Source organism: Saccopteryx leptura, chromosome 6, assembly GCF_036850995.1.
Source record: "Saccopteryx leptura isolate mSacLep1 chromosome 6, mSacLep1_pri_phased_curated, whole genome shotgun sequence".
NCBI classification, from domain to species: Eukaryota; Metazoa; Chordata; class Mammalia; order Chiroptera; family Emballonuridae; genus Saccopteryx; species Saccopteryx leptura.
The window spans coordinates 102,649,530-102,669,546 of NC_089508.1; the positions used below are offsets into that span (position 1 = coordinate 102,649,530).

The following is a 20,017-nucleotide window of genomic DNA, read 5'->3' on the forward strand; positions in this document are numbered from 1 at the left end:
CATTTCTTGAGTGATATTTTTGTGTTTAACTTGAAAGTACTACAGTCAGGGGATATATCATATTTAACATAAATGGCAGTAAAACTGTCCAAGCAATGAGTGTATTATATAGACATAATGAATAAACACATAACTTGTGTGCTATTAAGGTATGTTTTCTTTTAGCTTCTGGAGAGGATACTGAATTACCAAAACACAATGTGATTTATTTTTGTGATACTCTGCATCAGCAAAAGGACATATATTAGATACATAGAAAATGCTTACCTACATATTTTTGTCCCTCACTATTTGTCTTCATTTACATGTGTTATGGGAAACTAGTCTTTTCTATTTCTGTTTTCAGAAAGAATAATAAATTTGGTCACTTTCTTGTATATACATTCCATTGTGAACTCTTGGTGCTATTCTTGAATTAATCTACATTGTTCTAATAGAGATATCTCCTATAATGATCATCTTATAGATGGAATTGATAGGATGATACAAATATTGTTTTCTGTAAGCCTTTGATAGTTGTTCCCCAGAGGAAGACTGCTTCCTATCAATAAGGAGTGAGATTAAAAGGAACATGAGTAAGAATTATATTTGCAGAGCCTGTCTGTTTATTCAACAAATGTTTATGAAGTTACCTATTTTGTGCCAGAAGCTGGTGAAACTCAGTAAGAGAGGGACACTGTCTATAAGGTTTTAAGTTTTTGTTTCAAGTTATAGCATTCTGTTAAGAGCTGAGTTGCACTCTTTTGCCAGCTGTGTCAACTTTCTCGCCTGTAGAATGGGGATGATAAAATGCCCATCTCATAAAGTCTGTATGAGAAGTAAAGGAGATAGTGCATGTAAAGTACTATCCCCTTGCCTGTTATATACCATAGTCAGCACTCCGTAGATGTTAGCTGTTATTTACCATGAGGCTTTTTCCACAGTTTGCCACTTAACTATTTACTGTCCTGTGTTCCTTTTGCTTATTTTTCCATATTCTCATCAAAACTAAATTTCTGAAACACATCTGATTGTGCAACACTACCTCTCCAATATTGTCTTATCAACTTTTAAAAAACTTTTGCAGTTTTCTGTTGTCTCAAAAAGGAAGTCTTAAGTACAGGGAGGGCATTTAACACCTTCCCTGCACCCTGACCTTCTGTACCAAAGCAGCTTCTGCGTTAGCCCCCCACTCGGTTGTGGCCCTAAGAGGCCAAACAAGTCCTATTCCACGGGCTTGTGCTCCTCCTCTGCCTAGAATTCCTGCTGAAGACCTCAACCTCTCTTCCACCCTCAACCTAAACAAACTGTCCTTTGTGGGTAACTCACAGATTCCCTTATTCTTCCCAGACAAAATGTTTTTGATCTCTTCATTTATATCTTTTTAGCATTTATCACATTATTAAAATTAATTACATGTGTCTTGCTCTCCCACTAGCTTCTAAGTTCCTTGAGAGCAAAAACTGTAACTTATTCATCATTGTATCACTAGAACCAGTAGGCACACAGTAAAAATATTGAAATAATGGATGGAGATTTGGTTTAATTTTGTTTTGATTTTAATGTGTTTTTATTATTCTAGGTTCTGGGCCTTGTTCAAAATATGAGTGTTTTCCAGTGTCCAAAATGTAAACACAAAACTCATATTTTTGGTGCTGATGGTGCAAGGAAACTAGCACGGCTCCTTGATCTTGATGTTCTGGGTAAGATCATAGAATATTCTTTTGCAAAGGAAATGGGAAAATGGAAAATAGAGATCTGGCATGGCAATGAAGAGTGCCTCAGAAATGATGAATTGCTTTCAGCTTTATGTTTTAAATTAAGTTAGTATAGCACAGTTCTATTTGCTAACCTTTATTTGGCTTTTATAACACTTTATGAGCAGAAGGCTTTTTGAAAGGAGGTTTGTTTGGCCAATTTTGATGCCTTCTGCTATCAGTAAAAACTGCTTATGTAATAACTTGAACTTAAGAATAGTGTTTTGTGGTCTGAGTACTGTGGTTTAAAGTCCATTTTTAAATAATGGTCATCAGTTTGTTTGCTAAGTTGAGAACACATCTTAGTATAAACAATATATATGAAAATACTTGTTCATTATGTTGCATCAAGCTTTGGAAGTGTCACATCTTGGTACATGTGAAAAAATGCCTTCCTGATTAGTTCTGAATCTATCACTTCTTCTGCTCTAGAAAGACATTATTTTCTGTCCTCTGTAATCTTTTTATATGTGTTTGCCATGTGTAAAGTGCAGCACCTGAAATTTATATTATATGTACTATTCATATTATGGAATTGAGGGATTGATTAGTATTATAAGGAGAAGTGAAATCATGTGTTAGGTGAGCAAAACACAGATTTTGGATAAAATATGATTAAATAAAAAGCAACTTAATGAACCTTTTAGGAAACATATTTTGGTATTTTACTTACTGAATAAGTTTCTGTTCTGGGGAAGGCAGATGCTAGATGCTTGAGTAAGGGAGTCATGAACTTAATTATTAGTTTTAGGTAGCTTACAATTAAGATCCCTTAGCAATCAAGTAATTTCAAAACATTTTCTATTATAATTACATTTCTAAAAGTTGATGTTAAGTGTGTTATTGTTATTATACATTTGTACTATAGCAACCACCACAATATTAGGTGAATACTAATGATACATTTTGATACATTGCTATAATTATAGTCGCTAATTATATTCTGAAACTTTTTCATTTAACTAACCTAGAGAGTTTAATTTCTGAAATCTGCATAGTAATATAACAGATTGACATTCACTCATATAATAAAAAAAATGTGTAATTATAATGGCATTATTGAATTATGTTGACAATATTATAATTCCCTAATTCATAGATGGGTGATATAATTTTCTAAGTCAGTGATTCAGAATTTGAAACATATCTCCTAGAGCAGTGATTTTCAACCTTTTTTGAGCTGCAGCATGTTTTTTACATTTACAAAATCCTGGGGCGCACCACCTACCAAAATGACACAAAATGACACTCTAACACAGTACATATTATACATATAGTTAATAATATAGTTTTTAAATGTATTTATACTCACACCTGACCATGTCTCATGGCATACCCGTTGAAAAACACTGTCCTAGAGAAACAACCTCACGTATAATGGTTACTTTTTAACCAATAGCTCATCAATGTATAGTTACCCTAAAATATAATAGTATCAGCAAGACTAATTACTGATCACAGAAACTGACTAGTTCTAGCTATACATTCCTATATCAAACAGTGTTATGGGAAAGATAATATAGAGCTCCAATTCAGGGCACATCTCCTTTTAACTCAGTCCCAGGGGCCCAGAGGCAGCTCCTGTGAACTGCAGCAGGCGCTCCCATACTGAACAGGTTGGAATGGGACACTAGGAGCTGAAATAAAACAAAGGGCTCTCACAGCGATGGCCTCCTGACTGGTTGGAGCTCTCAGGCACCCTTATTTGTCTTTTACTGACTCTGGCTGCCTCAGTTTATTTCATCCGTTGGGCTGTGTTTTAAACTTGGTAGAATGGCTCTTAAGAATTTCATCCATGCAAGGACAGTTTACGTGTGGTAGTTAAGGTCTCAGATCATGTCACAGAAACTCCTACACCTCGTGTCTCTGAAATATGCCCTCCTTTCCTTCGGACTGACCCCGTTGGAGATCCTCTCCAAGGCCGGGCTGCTCCTCAGCACTCTCCATTCCTCTCCTCCTCTGTGTCCTCTGTACACAGCTCTTAGCCCACTGCTGCTCTCACTGTACCTCCTATTTTCTAACGAGGGTTTCCTCTTTTTTGGTTTACTTTGCCTATAGTAGGATTGTGAGTCTCGGAGGGCGAAAATGTCAGTAGGTGGCTGTGTAAAGGAGAAAGTTTTACTTTTCTTTTTCCCATTACTGTAATGACAGTTCATAAATCAAGAGAAATAAACTATATGGGTTTCTAAGTGTTCTCTATAACATATATTCCCTTGCTTGCCCCTGTGACAGCTTCCTACAGTCTTAAGTTGATCTGTAAAATAGACGTATCCTTAAATGGTACTGAAATATTCGTGTACTTTGTCATTTGGCTTTTGAACATATCGGAAAAACTTAAAGAGTTGGTTAAGATTTCAAAATTTGTGACAGGAGGAGCATAAAATAACTGTTTCTCCATGTACTTCATAATAATATAAATTGTAGTAGGTCTGTAACTTTATAACGTATACTTCAGCATTATTTACATTGCCTGGCATGGTGCTGAATGACTTACTTATATAAAACACACACATATACACGTTTCAATCACCTTTTCATGGATTTGAAGTGGTTCTAAGAATGCTGAGTACCATGACAAGTCAGCTCTTCTACGTAAGACTCCATGTACTGCATTTTAGACCTCAGCCTCTGAAAGGCTCCATTTGTGAAGGTGTGGCGGAAATATTTGAGTGGATGATGAATCAGAGCACTTCCCCCGGTATTGTACCACCTGATAGTAATGTATCGACAAGGAAAGACACAGATCCTCCCGCTCTAAGTCTGTGTATTGGAGATTCTCATTGTGTACGTCCTGAGATCTCATCAAATGTACAAGTTATAATGCTATAAAGATTAATATATAATAAAAGTAATTCTAACTGAGAAAGAGGCAGAGAGTTGAGATACCAGGTCTGGCCTTCTTTTCAACAGTTCTCTTAGCTTACTCATCTGCCAACATTAGGAAGATTATATTTTACTCTTTTTTTTCACTACTTTGTCTCCCCATCTTTTCCTCTTCAATCTCCTCTTATTACATAGTACGATATGTCTCTATCAGGTATTACAGGTAAAAATAATTTACAAATGCCTTCCAAGCCATTTCTTGTTGGAAGATCTCTTGCAAAGAGTAAATCAGAGGTCTTATCCTTTGACGGGTTATCATATCGTATTTATATAATTAATATATATCACTGTGCCACCCTCAAATGGAATATTTTGCTCTTAATTTTCATTTGAAATTCCTTTTTCAGAGATTTAGCAGTTTTAGTATGGTCTATCAATTTAGCTTTATATATTATTTCCTTCTGAAGTTACAATAGTGACATTTCAAATGCCGATATAAACTTCTGTAATACTAATGGTTATTTTGTGGGCTCTTTTAGGAGACATTCCCTTAAATCTTAATATAAGGGAAACTTCAGATACAGGCCAGCCGATTGTATTTTCACAGCCTGAAAGTGATGAGGTAAGTTATATTTTTAAAAATGTATTTTAATTTATTTTCAGCATATATACTTTTTGATATATGGAAAGAAGGTTGGGAAGATCAAGTTTATCTATTTTCAGTGCACATATTAAACACAGATTAACTTGCCTAGAGCATTTTAAGTTACTATTTTATATGGTAGACATACCAGTGCTAGTTCTGAATTATCAGCTGAGCAAGTTCACCTACAAAATGTCATCACCTAGCCAGTTTTCTCACAAATAGCATAAACAAGAGTCTGTAGAGTTCTTATCTTGCTGGCTATCAATATCTAACTGTCCAAGGTTATTATATTTCAAGTATCTGAAGTTCAGCTGGTTGATGGAAAAAAGAAACCTAATATTAAAAAAACAACAACGTTGAGTTGAATGTAGGGAAACTGTATAAACCATTAGAGATGGGATATTTGGTACTTCTTTTTAATAAATATGATTGGGGAGGTGAGGTGGAAAAACGAGTAGTGTTTTATTAGGGATACAGTTGGTAAATTTTCAAGTTACTAAAGTTTTTCAACATTAAGCCTAAAATATTTTTATTTTACTCTTTTTTAAAAATAGAAATAAAATCAACCATATATATCTTTTCCCTAAGTAGCACCTGCTATTAAAGTTAGAAACTGAGCCATCATTGGGTACATCAGTTTTGATATAGTTTCTGTGCTGGTTTGCTCAATAGTCCCAATCAATCTTCTAATAGTTTCTCTCTTATTTTTTTCTTAGCTAATGAATATAACTTTATAAGACTATTATTTTGTTTTTGTTCTTTTTTAAAATTACAGATGACAATCAATATTGTATTAGTTTCAAGTGTGCAGCATAGTGATTCAAAGTCTATATACCATGTGAAGTAACCACCACAGCAATCCTAGGAACTGCCAGTCACCAAAGTTATTGCAATATTATTGGTTATATTCCCTACCTGCACATTACATCCTGTGACTTATTTATTTTATAACTGTCAATTTGTTCTTATTAATCCCCTTGACCTTTATTGTCTATCCCTCAATCCTTGTCCCCTTTGGCATTTATCAGTTTGTTCTATGTGTGTATGAGTCTGTTTCTGTTTTGTTTATTTGCTAATTTGTTTTGACCTTCAGCTTCTACATGTAAGTGAAATCATACCGTATTTATCTTTCTCTCTCTGACTTATTTTTCTTAGCATAATAGCCTCAAGGTTCATTTATGTCTTTACAAATGGCAGTTTTATTCTTTTTATGGCTCAATAATATTCCATTGTATGTATATACCACATCTTTTTTTTTTTCTTTTTGTGACAGAGATAGAGAGAGGGACAGATAGGGACAGACAGACAGGAAAAGAGAGAGATAAGAATTATCAATTTTTCATTGCAACATCTTAGTTGTTCCTTGATTGCTTTCTCATATGTACCTTGACTGGGGAGCTATAGCAGAGTGAGTGACTTCTTGCTCAAGCCAGTGACCTTGGGCTCAAGCCAGAGACCTTGGGCTTCAAGCCAGTTACCTTGGGCTCAAGCCAGCGACCATGAGGTCATGTCTATGATCCCACGCTCAAGCCAGCAACCCTGTGCTCAAGCTGTCGACCTCAGGGTTTCAAACCTGGGTTCTCTAAATCCCAGTCTGATGCTCTATTAATTGCGCCACCACTTGGTCAGGCTATAGCACATCTTTTTAATCTATTCATCTGTCAGGATACCTAGGTTACTTTAATATCTTGGCTATCTGTTATGAACGTAAGGGTACATTATATCATTGCAAATTAGTGTTTTTTAGTTTTTCGGATAAATGCCCAGAAGTGGAATCACTGATTTTTAATTTTAATTTTTTTGAAGAGTCTTCATTCTGTTTTCCATATAATGGCTACACCAATGTGCAATCGTACTGACAGTATCTGAGGGTACTCTTTTCTCCACATCCTAGCCAGCACTCGTTATTTGTTGTCTTTTTGATAACAGCCATTTTGACAGGAGCTATGAGGTGATATCTCATTGTGGTTTTGATTTATAGTTCCCTGATGTTAGTAATGTTGAGTATCTTTTCATGTGTTTATTGGATATCTGTATGACTTCTTTGGAGAAATGTCTATTCAGCTCTTCTGCCCATTTTTAAATTTTTTTGATGTGAGTTATATTAATTTTTTATATTTTTTGGATATTAACCCCTTATCAGATATATTATTTGTAAATATCTTCAGTTTGTTAGATTTCCTTTTCATTTTGTTGATGTTTCCTTCACTGTGCAAAAACTTTTTAGCTTGATATAGTCCTATTTGTTTATATTTGCTTTTATTGTTCTTGCCTGAAGAGACATATCCAAAAAAATATTGCTAAGGTCTATGTTGAAGAGTTTACTGCCTATTTTTTCCCCCTAGGAGTTTTTTAATTTCAGGTCTTATATTTAGGTCTGTAATCCATTTTGAGCTTACTTTTGTATATGGTATAAGAAAGCAGTCTAGTTTCATTTTTTTGCATATGTATGTCCAGTTTTTCTATCACTATTTATTGAAGTGACTATCCTTTCCCCATTGTGTATTTTTGCCTCATCTGTCGTAGATTAATTGACTGTGTAAGTGTGGGTTTATTTTTGGTTTCTGTATTCTGTTTCATTGATATATGTGTCTCTTTTTCTGCCAGTAATATACTGTTTTATAATGCATTTTTAAAAAGATTTTATTTACTGATTTTACAGAGAGAGGAGGGTGAGGGGATGAAAAATAGTTGCTGTTCATTGGTTGCTTGTTGTATGTACCTTGACTAGGCAAGCCCAAGTTTTTGAACCAGCGACCTCAGCATTCCAGGTTGGCACTCAATCCACTGCAGCACCACTGGCCAAGCTGTCCCATATTGTTTTGATTATTATAGCTTTATGGTACAGTTTGAAGTCAGGGAACATAGTACCTCCAACTTTGTTCTTTCTCAAGATGGTTCTTTATAAAGTACTGTTATTTTGTCCACCTATAGCTAACTTTCATTTTAGTTTGCTTCCTCTAATATTCTGTGAACTGAAAAATAAAAGAGACAAACTAGATTAAAGTTGTGGAAAAGTAAGAGTAAGTTGACAGTCAAGAGTCAAGGATAAGTGAAGTAGATTTATTGTGAGTTTTCTCTTCCAGGGGCCCAAGCTCCTCTCCCTGTGTTAAGGGTTGACAGTTATGATACAGGTGATTGAGTTGCTGGGAATGTGATCTCTGAGTAAATTAGGGTAGCACTTACTGTTTTTCTTTTCCTTTTTAGATAATAAATGTTAAATTTCCTTTTCAATCTTTGCTTAGAAATCTTTCATATTAGCAGAAACTATAACCCTTTATTTCCTTCATACTTAAAGTCTGGCCATTCCAACTACCATAGGTATACTTTACTTGATGCAGTGAATGAAAACTTGTATTAAAATCGAGGGTTAAAAAATTCCACACTTTTAAATGCCTCCTTAAAACAGAATATTTAAAAACATCTAATGGTTATTATGATAAATAAGATTAATTACTTACTAGTCTATTTCAATTGAGTTTACATTTTTAAATATTTTTTATTTGTCTTTTGTTGCTTTTTTTTCTTTGAGATTTTCCAAAAGCAAGGAACATTTCAAGAAAGTTAAAGGAATGCAATATAGTAGAGGATATATAGCAACCATCAAAAGATAATATGATTTAACACTAAACAACAGTTTGTGGTGTTACATATTTTTAATCTCATTTCTATAAACATAAGACCTATTATTTTACTATTGTTGGGTGCCATTTATAGGCATGTGAACAGTGTAACCTTCTGTACTTAGAGCTAGATTTGATTTAGTGAGGTGTGCTGTAAGATATTCCTGGTAAAGACTTTCAAATAGAAGTGGAAACTTAATCATCTTATAATTTCTAAATTAGTACCTCAGAGTCTTAATATGAAATGACTGTGTATGATAAATTAGAACTTCAAATCTTTAAAAACAAAAGACAAAAGACAGAGGACCAAAGTTCTTTATGAGAAACTTCCTGCACTTTGGTTGCCATCCATTTCCATTTACTTGTTAATGAGAGAGCGGAGAAATGAGATACAGCTGTTTTATCTCCGCCTCAAAATAGCCCAATAAAAGATCTTGACTAGGTGAAAAGGGTTAGTCTATGTAGGTGTGAGTTGATGAAAAATAGATTATTAATTGTTTGAGAAATCTCAATCATATTTTTTTCACATATAATGTGTATGTGTGTGCTGTCTGCTAGTTATGGATTAAACAAAAGAGAGGGGTTTAATTTACTTGATCCTCAGTCAGGAAAAGTGCCCAAAAGAACATGTTAATGTGAGTCCTTCAATGAGATTGTGAATTACTTGAGGATAGAATAGTAATAATTATGGTCACTAATTTTATTATTTGCTTCTTCTGTGCCAGTACTTCACATACTTTGTTCTTACTTAATACTCCTCCATATCCTTTGAGGTAGATACTACTGTTATAACCATTTTACTGATGTGGAAGCTGAGTCTAGAAGGGCTAAGTAACTTGCCCAAAGTCTCAGAGCTAATAAGGGGTACAGCTTTAGATTTTCATCAGAAAATACTAGGCTTAAATACCTAGAAAAGAATTTAGGAGACTAAAACGATATTCACAAAGGTGCACAGCTGAAAATTGGTGTATTAGATTTAAGAGAAATATTCTTTATAAAGTCCATGTTCCATTTTTAAACAAAAACTATTGTTTCTGTTAGCTGTAGCAGAGACTGAAACCATTTTAGACAAAGCATTATTATAATTACTTGTATCTGGACTTACTGTTTCATATGTGGTGTGATAGAAGGAGCTGGGCTTTGGAGTCAGGTGACCCAGGTGGCAGTGGTTCCCAGCCTCCTGACTTGGTGACCTTGAGCAGACAACTTCCAGTTTCTTCAGCCAAGTTGAGCCCACGATGCTTGTTTTACATCAGTGGGATTCCTTGTGTGAAGTCCTTGGAGTAGGGGGTAGTTGGTAAAAAAAAAAACCCAACTTAAGTCCTTACGCATGTTTTGAGAGCTATTTTTCTTTAATGGACTCAAATGAAATTTTAACACTTTTCTTGTAAGATAAAGCATAATTCAGAAGTTAGATTTCAAGCATAGTTTTTTGAAACGAAGATGTGTGAGACACAAAGCATTTCAGCAGGTGAGGGCTAACAGACCTCAAAGAGTCCTTTCGCCTGCAGTCAGGGCGTTGCACAGCTGCTCTCATACTAGCTGTTGGCAGGTCTTTGCCTCTCTGGCTTTTGGCTTCCTATCCATAAGTTGAGGGTAATGACAGAATTTACCCATTAATTAGGGTAGCTGTAAGGATAAATGAAATAATGTTAGGCAAATATTAAGTTTAACTTTTAGTTATTATTAATAGTAGTTGTAGTAGTAGCAATTTACTCAAATCTAAGTATATTAATGTATAAATTAATAGTTTTAGAAAGTCTTACTATTGTGTCTTATGGTTACTTTTATAGATAAAATGGAAGAAATAAGTAGTGTTTATATTGCAATTGTTTAAAACTTTTAAAATACAAATGTCATGACCCTTTTTCTACCTGCCCTGTGGGCACCAGATTTGTCTGTGGCTCCCTCCCTGCCCGGCCGCGCTGGGTGCCCTCGCTGGGTGCCCACACTGGGACGCCAGAGGCCGAGGGCCAGCGGCTGAGCAGCTCCCAGGCCCGCCCGCCTGGAGGAGGAGCGCCGGGTGTTGGGTGCTGCTTAGGGGCCCTTATCAGGGAGCGTAGAGAAAACGCTTCCCAAAGGCAGACTGGACGGTGATAAATATTGTAAAAGTCTGCTTTACAATGCCTAACAGCTTTTATGCCAAAGAAGTTTTGTTAGTATCTAACTCAGGATATTAATTTGTCAGAACTCATGAACTGTTGAATGCCAGAAGAGGAAGGTGTAATTTCCTGCAGCTAGACTGGGTAGCTGGTTTGCTGACAGGATTTAGAGTTTGGAAAACAGTAATTGCTGGTACTACTTCCCCCCGCCCCCAGAAAGTCACCTTCCAAATAATCTCATGTCCCTTTTCCCTGCCCCGCCTGCAACATCCACAGCAGTGTCTTCTCATTCTGACTTTCTTCCACTCGCTCGCCTTTCCCCCTGTAAAGTTCAGGGAACAGTGGTGGCAGTCAGTTTCCGAGTCATCTGATGTTGCTGGGGAGGAGTAGAGAACACTTATCTGTTCTTTTCCAGGCCAGAGCCTACCTGAGCATCGCTGCAGAAGTGGTGAGACGACTGCCTCCTCCTCCGCAGTGACCCGACGTCCTGGCAGGTGGCCTGTGCATGACAGTAAGACCGCCTTTGGAAAAGCAGTGTGACCTTAAAACCTACAGAAATAATGGCCATCATAGGTTTTGTTTTTGGGTTTTTTTTTTTTTGTATTTCTGAGGAAATAATGTCTTATTATCAGGTTTGATTTGCTAAGCAATGACTCACCAATAAAGCTTTTACATATCAATGCTAACTGCTACATTTAGGACTTTTTTTGAAAGCTGATGTGTACCGGCTGCACAGAGTTGCATCTCATGTTATTGAAGAACCATGAGTTTGCATTACAAGCCAACCTTCATTCAGAGAACTGCGCTCATTTTGCAGGACTAGGAGCTAGTCATTGGAAGGGTCTATTGAATCTGTGCAAGGATGTAAGTGTGACACCCTCCATCTTGAACACATTCTTGACATAGATTAAACCTCTACTTCTTCGCCTGGACCAGACTCTACCCTCAACTTAATGACTCTGAATCTCCAGGGATGCAGCTGGACATGTGCATTTGTAATAAGACCTTAATGATTTTGATGAATCTTATGATGGTAATAATAGTAATAAGAGCTACCTTTATCAAATGTTGTGTCCTTATTATCAGTCTTCCATTCTTATGAGTTGAGTTCTGTTGCTATCTCCATTTTACAGATGAGGAAACAGGCATGGGAAAGTTAAGTGTCTTACTGATGGTAACTGTTCTAGCAAGGATAGAACTAGGAGTTAAACGTGGGCAGTTGGATACTGGATTTCTCCTTTTGCACAACAAGGGGCATTTGTTTATTTCAAAAGAGGAATGTAGTATTTAGTATTTCCTCGAACTCACTTGACTGTGAAACTTCCTACCTTCACTCCTACCTTTAGGAAGGAATTCATTTTTCAAAGAGTATAGTTTGAAAAACATGTGTCTTGTCTGGTTGAGGCTCAGAGGAGAGTTAGAGGCTTCCCAAGTCAGGTAGCAATGGAGTTATAAAGCACAAGTACTGGAAAGAGTCATTAGTTAATCCTCCATTATAAGGAGGTGCTCTGTGACCTTTGACAAATGCCTTGACATCATTTGCTCTGAAATTGGGCAGACAGAAAATTAAGCAAAAAGTTATATGTCATTCTAAAAATGTTTTCACAGACTTATGTTCACATAAAAGACTATACATGGTTGTTTATAGTAGCTGTATTTATAATAGCCAAAATAGTACAGAGTTTTTCAGTGGGTGAATAGTTACACAAACTATGGTATATTCATACCATGGAATACTATTCAGCAATAAAAAGAAGAAACTATGGATACATGTTACACCCTGGATAACTTTCAGAGAATTATACTGAAATGAAAAAGCTAATCCCAAATGGTTATGTACCATATGATTCCATTTATATAACATTCTTGAAATGATAAAATTATAGAAATGGAGAACAAATGAGGTGTGTCCAAGATTTAAGGGTGGTGGAATCGGGATTGTGTGTGTCTATAGAAGGGCAACATAAGGGATCCTATGGTGAGGAAATGTCTTGTATCCTGACTGTATTGATGTCTGTGTCTTGGTTGTAATATTGTACTATAGTTCTGCAAGATGTTATCATTGGGGAAAATTATGTAAAGGGAACCATGGAACCTCTTGTGTTATTTTTCATAACTGCATATGAATCCACAATTATTTCAAAATAAAAGTTCAATTTGAAAAACAAATGTGCTGCTCTGTCTGAACTGAATGTCCTGGAACAAATTATTCATGCCAATTAAAATCATGACTAGACTTACTTGTGGACACACAGTAATTGTCATTCATTACTCTGAGAAGGGAGTAATGACTTTAAGTTGTAGATATTTATTCATGTTTTGGGGGAGATGCCAATATAGAGCATTTTTTAAAAAAACAAGTACTTGAACCCAGCTTAACTTTACCTAGAAAAAGAATGATTTAAATAAGTTTCAGAGGCTCTTAAAGTTGTGAGCCACAATCTAATACAGCCAATGGAGAATGGGAAAGGTAGTCTTTACTCATAAATACATTAGAGGAGATCCACAGAGATAATCACCTGTCCCCTCTCCTCCCTCATCTACTAGTCACTGCAGATGGTTTCAGGAAAGCCACTGAAAAATTATGATTGGGGTAGATAATACTTCAGAAGTAGAGAAAAGACAAGTTGCTATGGGGACGAATGTTAGAATGAAGCTTGTTCTAAAAATTTGCCCATGGCAGCTTTTGTTAAGCTTCGGAGAGCTGACTTCAAAGACAGACTATTAAGCAAAGCTAATCTTCCTGTTGTTAGGGGTAGTATTTATTTTTCATTCTTCACATTTTCCATAGAATGTGGGGGATGTCCACTTCACTGTCCAGGAGGGAAAGGCAAGCTCCCAGCTCAATTTCTTCCCATCTGCATTTCTTTGATTTCAGCCAAATCCTGAGCTTTCTGAGGCAAGCTACCAGGAAACCTGAAGTTGTCTACCTCTGTCTCAGATTTGGAGTTGGGGGCAAGTCCATCTAATTTAGGGGTAGGGTATTTGGGAACCCATTATGGTCACAGATCCTCTAATCTAGCTATTTATTGATAATAAAGCTAATTTTTAAAATCTATTTATTTAAATTTTGTGTCTCTCAGTTCCAAACAGGGTAAGAATCCCCCTAACTCTACTTCATGAAAACACAAAATACCTTTCTTGAACCCTATAAAGTTAAAACCAAAGAGTATATTGGAGTTTAGTATATTTGAAGCACATTGGAGTTCAGTATATTTGAAGCACCTCTAGTAAAATATATAAGTTTACCAATGACTAGAGATATTTTGGGGGGATGTTAGGGGAGGTTATTATGAAATATACTACACATACAATAAAGCCCAGCAAACAATATACAAGTCAATTGATTATCTACAAAGTGAGCTCCCATGTAATTACCAACAAGGTTAGGAAACAACACTGACCGGTGGTAGCGCAGTAGGTGAAGCTTCAGCCTAAAATGCTGAGGTCACCAGTTCAAAACCTCGGACTTGCCTGGTGACAAGCATTAAGTTGATGCTTTCCATTCCTACCCAGCCTCTTTTTTCTCTCTCTCCTCTCTCTAAAATCTTAAAAAGAAAAAAAATAAAATAAAAGCAGAACACTGCCAGCATCCCAGAAGCCCCTGTGTTTTCCTATACAATCAACTACCTTCTCCTCCCCTTACAAAATCACATCCTGATGTTTTAACACCTAAGCCTATACTAATAACATTATAATTTTGCCTGCTTTCTGTGAAATTTATATTAAATGGAATTATACACTATTATTCATTCATATTCTTTGCTGCAGAATGTTGTATTCTTTAAACACACTACTTGTCCATTCCACTATTGAGGAATATTTGGACTTATTTTGATGTTTTGCTATTACAAATAATGGTGCTCTGAACATTCTTGTATGTATTTTTTAAATTTTTATTGATTTTAATTTATTGTGTTTACATAGATTCAAGTGTTTAACTAAATATTTCTCCCCACCCCACCCCCACATTCCGCTCCACATCCACCTTGCTCCCTACCCTCAATACCCTCCCTCCATCCCTCCAGGATTTGCTGTCCTGCTCTTTATAACGCTGTGTTATGTATATACTAGAAAGCCCGGCAGTCATACGAAATGACTGCTGTTCTAGATATTATAAATTGTAATTAAAATGATTTGTGCAAAGGTGTCTGCTAATTCAAACTGAATTACCCAGGGCAGGCGAGGACGCCCCTTTGCTTACTGCCCCACGGGGTTTCCCCCTTCTACTTGCTTAATTGCTTAAAGTGCAATGAAGGAAACCACTGGTGGTACATTTCTTAAGAGCCACCGCTAGCTCAATAAATAAAGGTGATTTAAATAATAAAATGTTAATTCACATGTCAAAGATCTCTTTGTACACAACATGTCTTGTGTAGATCTTTCCATCACTTTTAAGCTCGCCTTGCAGAGGACCATCAATTATTTTTAATTTTACGTCCGTTCTTTCATGAACTCTTGAACAGGCAACATAAAGTTGACCATGTCCAAATGCAGGCTCAGGTAAAAAAATGCCAACACGCTTAAGCGTTTGGCTCTGAGACTTATTGATGGTCATAGCAAAGGCAAGTTTTACAGGAAATTGTCTACGTCTCAATTGAAACGGCAACCCTGTTTGAGATGGAGCCAAATCAATTCTTGGAATGACATGTATTTCACCTTTAGAGGAGCCAGTCAAAGACTTAGCTATTATGACATTATTTTTCAATTGGAGAACCTCTAGTCTTGTACCATTACAAAGACCCCTTCTGGTGTTAAGATTTCTTAACAGCATAATAATTGCTCCAATCTTTAACCTCAATTTGTGAGGTGGCATGCCAGAAGGCGGGACTATTTGAATGCCGTGGCAACTTCACCCCATTGGCTAGTACAGTTACGCAAGCAACCAATAAGTTATCGGCGACAAACAGACACTTAAGCTGCATATAATAAAGATAATTTCACTAATCTCTTTCCCTTCTCTGATCCCATCCTCTCATCCCCTTTCCCTCTGTCTGCTTTCCCTCTGGTTCCTTTGATCCCACCTCTGCCTCTATTCCCTTCCTCAGTTCACATTGTTCATTGGATTCCTCAAATGAGTGAGGTTATATGATATTTTTCTTTCTCTGTCTGGCTTATTTCACTTAGCATAATAGTTTCCAGGTCCATCCATGTTATCGCAAAAGGTAAGAGTTTCTTCTTTTTCACAGCCATGTAGTATTCCATTGTGTCTATGTACCACTGCTTTTTAATCCACTTGTCCACTGATGGACACTTGGGCTTTTTCCAGGTCTTGGCTATCGTGAAAAATGCTGCAATAAACATGGGAGGGTGTTTCTTCTTTTGAATCAGTGATTTGGTATTCTTAGGATACATTCCTAAAAGTGAAATGGCTGGATCAAAAGGCAGTTTCATTTTTAATTTTTTGAGGAATCTCCATATTGTTTTCCATAGAGGCTGCACCAGTCTGCATTCCACCAGCAGTGCAGGAGGGTTCACTTTTCTCCACATCCTCGCCAGCACTTACTGTGTGTTGTTTTGTTAATTCTGACAGCTGTACGGTGGTATCTCATTGTGGTTTTAATTTACATTTCTCTAATGATTAGTGATGTTGAGCATTTTTTCATCTGCCTATTGGCCATCTGTGTGTCCTCTTTGGAGAAGTGTCTATTCGTTTCTTTTGCCAATTTTTTGATTGGATTGTTTACCTTCCTGGTATTGAGTTTTAGAAGTTCTTTATAAATTTTGGTAATTAACCCCTTATCAGACGTATTGTCGAATATGTTCTCCCATTGTGTGGTTTGTCCTTTTATGTTGTTCATATTGTCTCTAGCTGTACAAAAACTTTTCAGTTTGATATAGTCCCATTTGTTTATCCTGTCCTTTATTTCACTTGCCCATGGAGATAAATCAGCAAATATATTGCTGTGAGTGATGTTGGAAAGCTTACTGCCTATGATTTCTCCCAAGATGATTATGGTTTCTGACTTACATTTAAGTCTTTTATTCGTTTTGAGTTTATTTTTGTGAATGGTATAAGTTGGTGGTCTAGTTTCATTTTTTTTTAAATACCAGTCCACTTTTCCCAACACCATTTGTTAAAGAGACTGTCTTTACTCTGTTCTAAGCTCTTACCTCCTTTGTCAAATATCAGTTGTTCATAAATGTGTGGGTTTATTTCTAGGTTCTCTGTTCTGTTCCGTTGATCTATATGCCTGTTCTTATGCCAGTATCAACCTGTTTTGAGTACAATGGCCTTGTAGTATAACTTGATATCAGGAAGTGTGAAACCACCCACTTTATTCTTCTTTTTCAAGAGCTGAGGCTATTCATGTTCTTTTTTGGTTCCATATAAATTTTTGGAATATTTGTCCTATATCTTCGAAGTATATCATTGGTATTTTAATAGGAATTGTGATAAATTTATAGATTACTTTGGGTAATATAGACATTTTAATGATGTTTATTCTTCCTATTCATGAACAGAGTATATGCTTCCACTTGTTTGTGTCTTCCTTGATTTCTTTTTTCATATTTTACAATTTTCCAAGTACAAGTCTTTTACCTCCTTGGTTAAATTTACTCCTAAGTACTTTATTTTTGTTGTTGTTGTTGCAATAGTTAAGAGGATTGTTTCCTTAATATCTTTTTCAGACACTTTATTGTTGGTGTATAAAAATGCCTCTGATTTCTGAATATTAATTTTATAACCTGCCACCTTGCTGAATTGATTTAGCAGGTCCAGAAGTTCTTTGAGACTTTAGGGATTTCTATGTACAATATCATATCATTAGTAAATAATGATTGTTTTACTTCTTCTTTTCCAATTTGAATGCCTTTTATTTCTTCTTCTTGTCTGATTGCTGTGACTAAGACTTCCAGAACTATGTTGAATAAGAGTGGTGAAAGGGGACACCCCTCCTTGTTCCTGGTCTTAAGGGGATTGCTTTTAATTTTTGCCCATTGATTATGATGTTGGCTTTGGGTTTGTCATAGATGGCCTTTATCATGTTGAGATATGTTCCCTGTATTCCCACTTTGCTGAGAGTTTTGATCATGAATGAGTGCTGGATTTTATCAACTGCTTTTTCTACATCTATTGAAATAATCAGGTGGTTTTTCTCCTTCCTTTTGATTATGTGATGAATCACATTGATTGATTTGTAAATATTGTAACAGCCTTGCCTCCCCAGAATAAATCCCACTTGATCATGGTGTATGATTTTTTTCATATATTGCTGGATCTGGTTTGCTAATATTTTTTTGAGAATTTTAGCATCTAAATTCATCAGGGATATTGGCTTATAATTTTCTTTCTTTTTAGTGTCTTTGCCTGGTTTTGGAATGAGGAGTATGCTTGCATCATAAAAGGAGCTTGGAGGTCTTCCTTCCTCTTGAACTTTTTGAAATAGCTTGAAAACGTTAGGAGTTAGTTCTTCTTTGAATGTTTGGTAGAATTCACCTGTGAAGCCATCCAGCCCAGAGGTTTTTTTTGTTGGGAGTTTTTTGTTAACTGTTTCAATTTCATTTGTTGTGATTGGTCTGTTTATGTTTTCTGATTCTTCCAGATTGATATTTGAAAGATTATATGTTTCAAGGAATTTGTCTATTTCACCAAAGTTGTCTATAATTTTTTGGCATAAAGTTCTCCATAGTATTTTCTCACAATCCTTTGTATTTCTGCTTTGTCAGTTGTTATTTCTCCACTCTCACTTCTAATTTTATTTATTTGAGCCTTCTCTCTGTTTTTCTTGGTGATTCTGTTTAAAGTATCATTAATCTTGTTTATCTTTTCGAAGAACCAGCTCTTGGTTTCATTGATCTTCTGTATTTTTTTTAGCCTCTATGTCATTTATTTCCACATTGATCTTTATTATTTCCTTCCTTCTACCTCCTCTGGACTTTATTGCTGTTCTCTTTCTAGTTATTTGAGATGAAGGGTTGTTTATTTGAGCCTTTTCTTGCTTCTTAAGGTATGCCTGTAATGCTATGAACTCTCCTCTCAGGACTGCTTTTGCTGTGTCTCATAAATTTTGAGTTGTTGTATGTTCATTTTCATTTGTTTCAAGGAAATTTTTTATTTCTTCCTTGATCTCATTGTTAACTTATTGGTTATTTAATACCATGCTATTTAGCTTCCGAGTGTTTGAGTGTTTTCATTTTTTCTATTGTAGTTGATTTCTAGTTTCATGACATTGTGATCAGAGAAAATGCTTGATATGATTTCCATCTTCTTAAATTTATTGAGACTTGTTTTGTGTCCTAATATGTGGTCTATCCTAGAGAATATACTATGAGCACTTGAAAAGAATGTATTTTCTGCTGCTTTAGGGTGAAAGGTTCTGAAGATATCTATTAAATCCAGTTGAACTGGTGTATCCTTTAAGGCTGCTGTTTGTTTGTTAATTTTCTTTCTTGAGGATCTATCCAGTGATGTTAGTGGGATATTGAAATCCCCTACTATTATACTATTGCTGTTGATCTCGCCCTTTATGTTCATCAAAAGCTGCTTTATGTTTTTAGGTGCTCCTATATTAGGTGCATAGATATTTATAATGGTTGTATCTTCCTGTTGGATTGCTCTCTTTATCATTATGTGGTGACCTTCTTTTCCCTTTACTATATTGCCTTTATTTTGAAGTCCATTTTGTCAGATATAAGTATTTGCTACCACAGCTTTTTTTCATTTCCATTTGCATGAAATATTTTTTTCCATCCCTTCACTTTCAGTCTATGTATATCTTTTGTTTTCAGGTGTGTCACTTGTAGAGAGCATATGTATGAGTCCTGTTTTCTTATCCATTCAGCTACCCTATATCTTTTGATTGGAGCATTTAATCCATTTACATTTAAGGTTATTATTGATACGTAGTTGTTTATTGCCATTTTATTTTTTAAATCTACATTCCCCTTTTTTAATTCTTTTTCCTCTTGTTCTGTTTACAACAGGCCCCTTAACATTTTTTTTTAATTTTAATAATTTTATTTTTTTAATGGGGTGACATCAATAAATCAGGATACATATATTCAAAGATAACAAGTCCAGGTTATCTTGTCGTTCAATTATGTTGCATACCCATCACCCAAAGTCAGATTGTCTTCTGTCAC

General features: G+C 35.7%; 1 protein-coding gene across 2 annotated transcripts in view; it reads left to right on the forward strand.

Moving 5' to 3' along the window:
• The window catches only part of NUBPL (NUBP iron-sulfur cluster assembly factor, mitochondrial), a 260,104-nt gene extending 247,016 nt beyond the window's left edge, over nt 1–13,088 (forward strand). For both annotated transcript variants that reach the window (XM_066343576.1, XM_066343577.1), the window contains 3 exons: nt 1,562–1,682; nt 5,099–5,181; nt 11,346–13,088. In XM_066343576.1, coding sequence (XP_066199673.1) covers nt 1,562–1,682; nt 5,099–5,181; nt 11,346–11,408 — 267 coding nt within the window. In that variant the 3' untranslated portion in view covers nt 11,409–13,088. The remainder of the gene's footprint in view (nt 1–1,561; nt 1,683–5,098; nt 5,182–11,345) is intronic.
• The last annotated feature ends 6,929 nt before the right edge of the window (nt 13,089–20,017 follow it).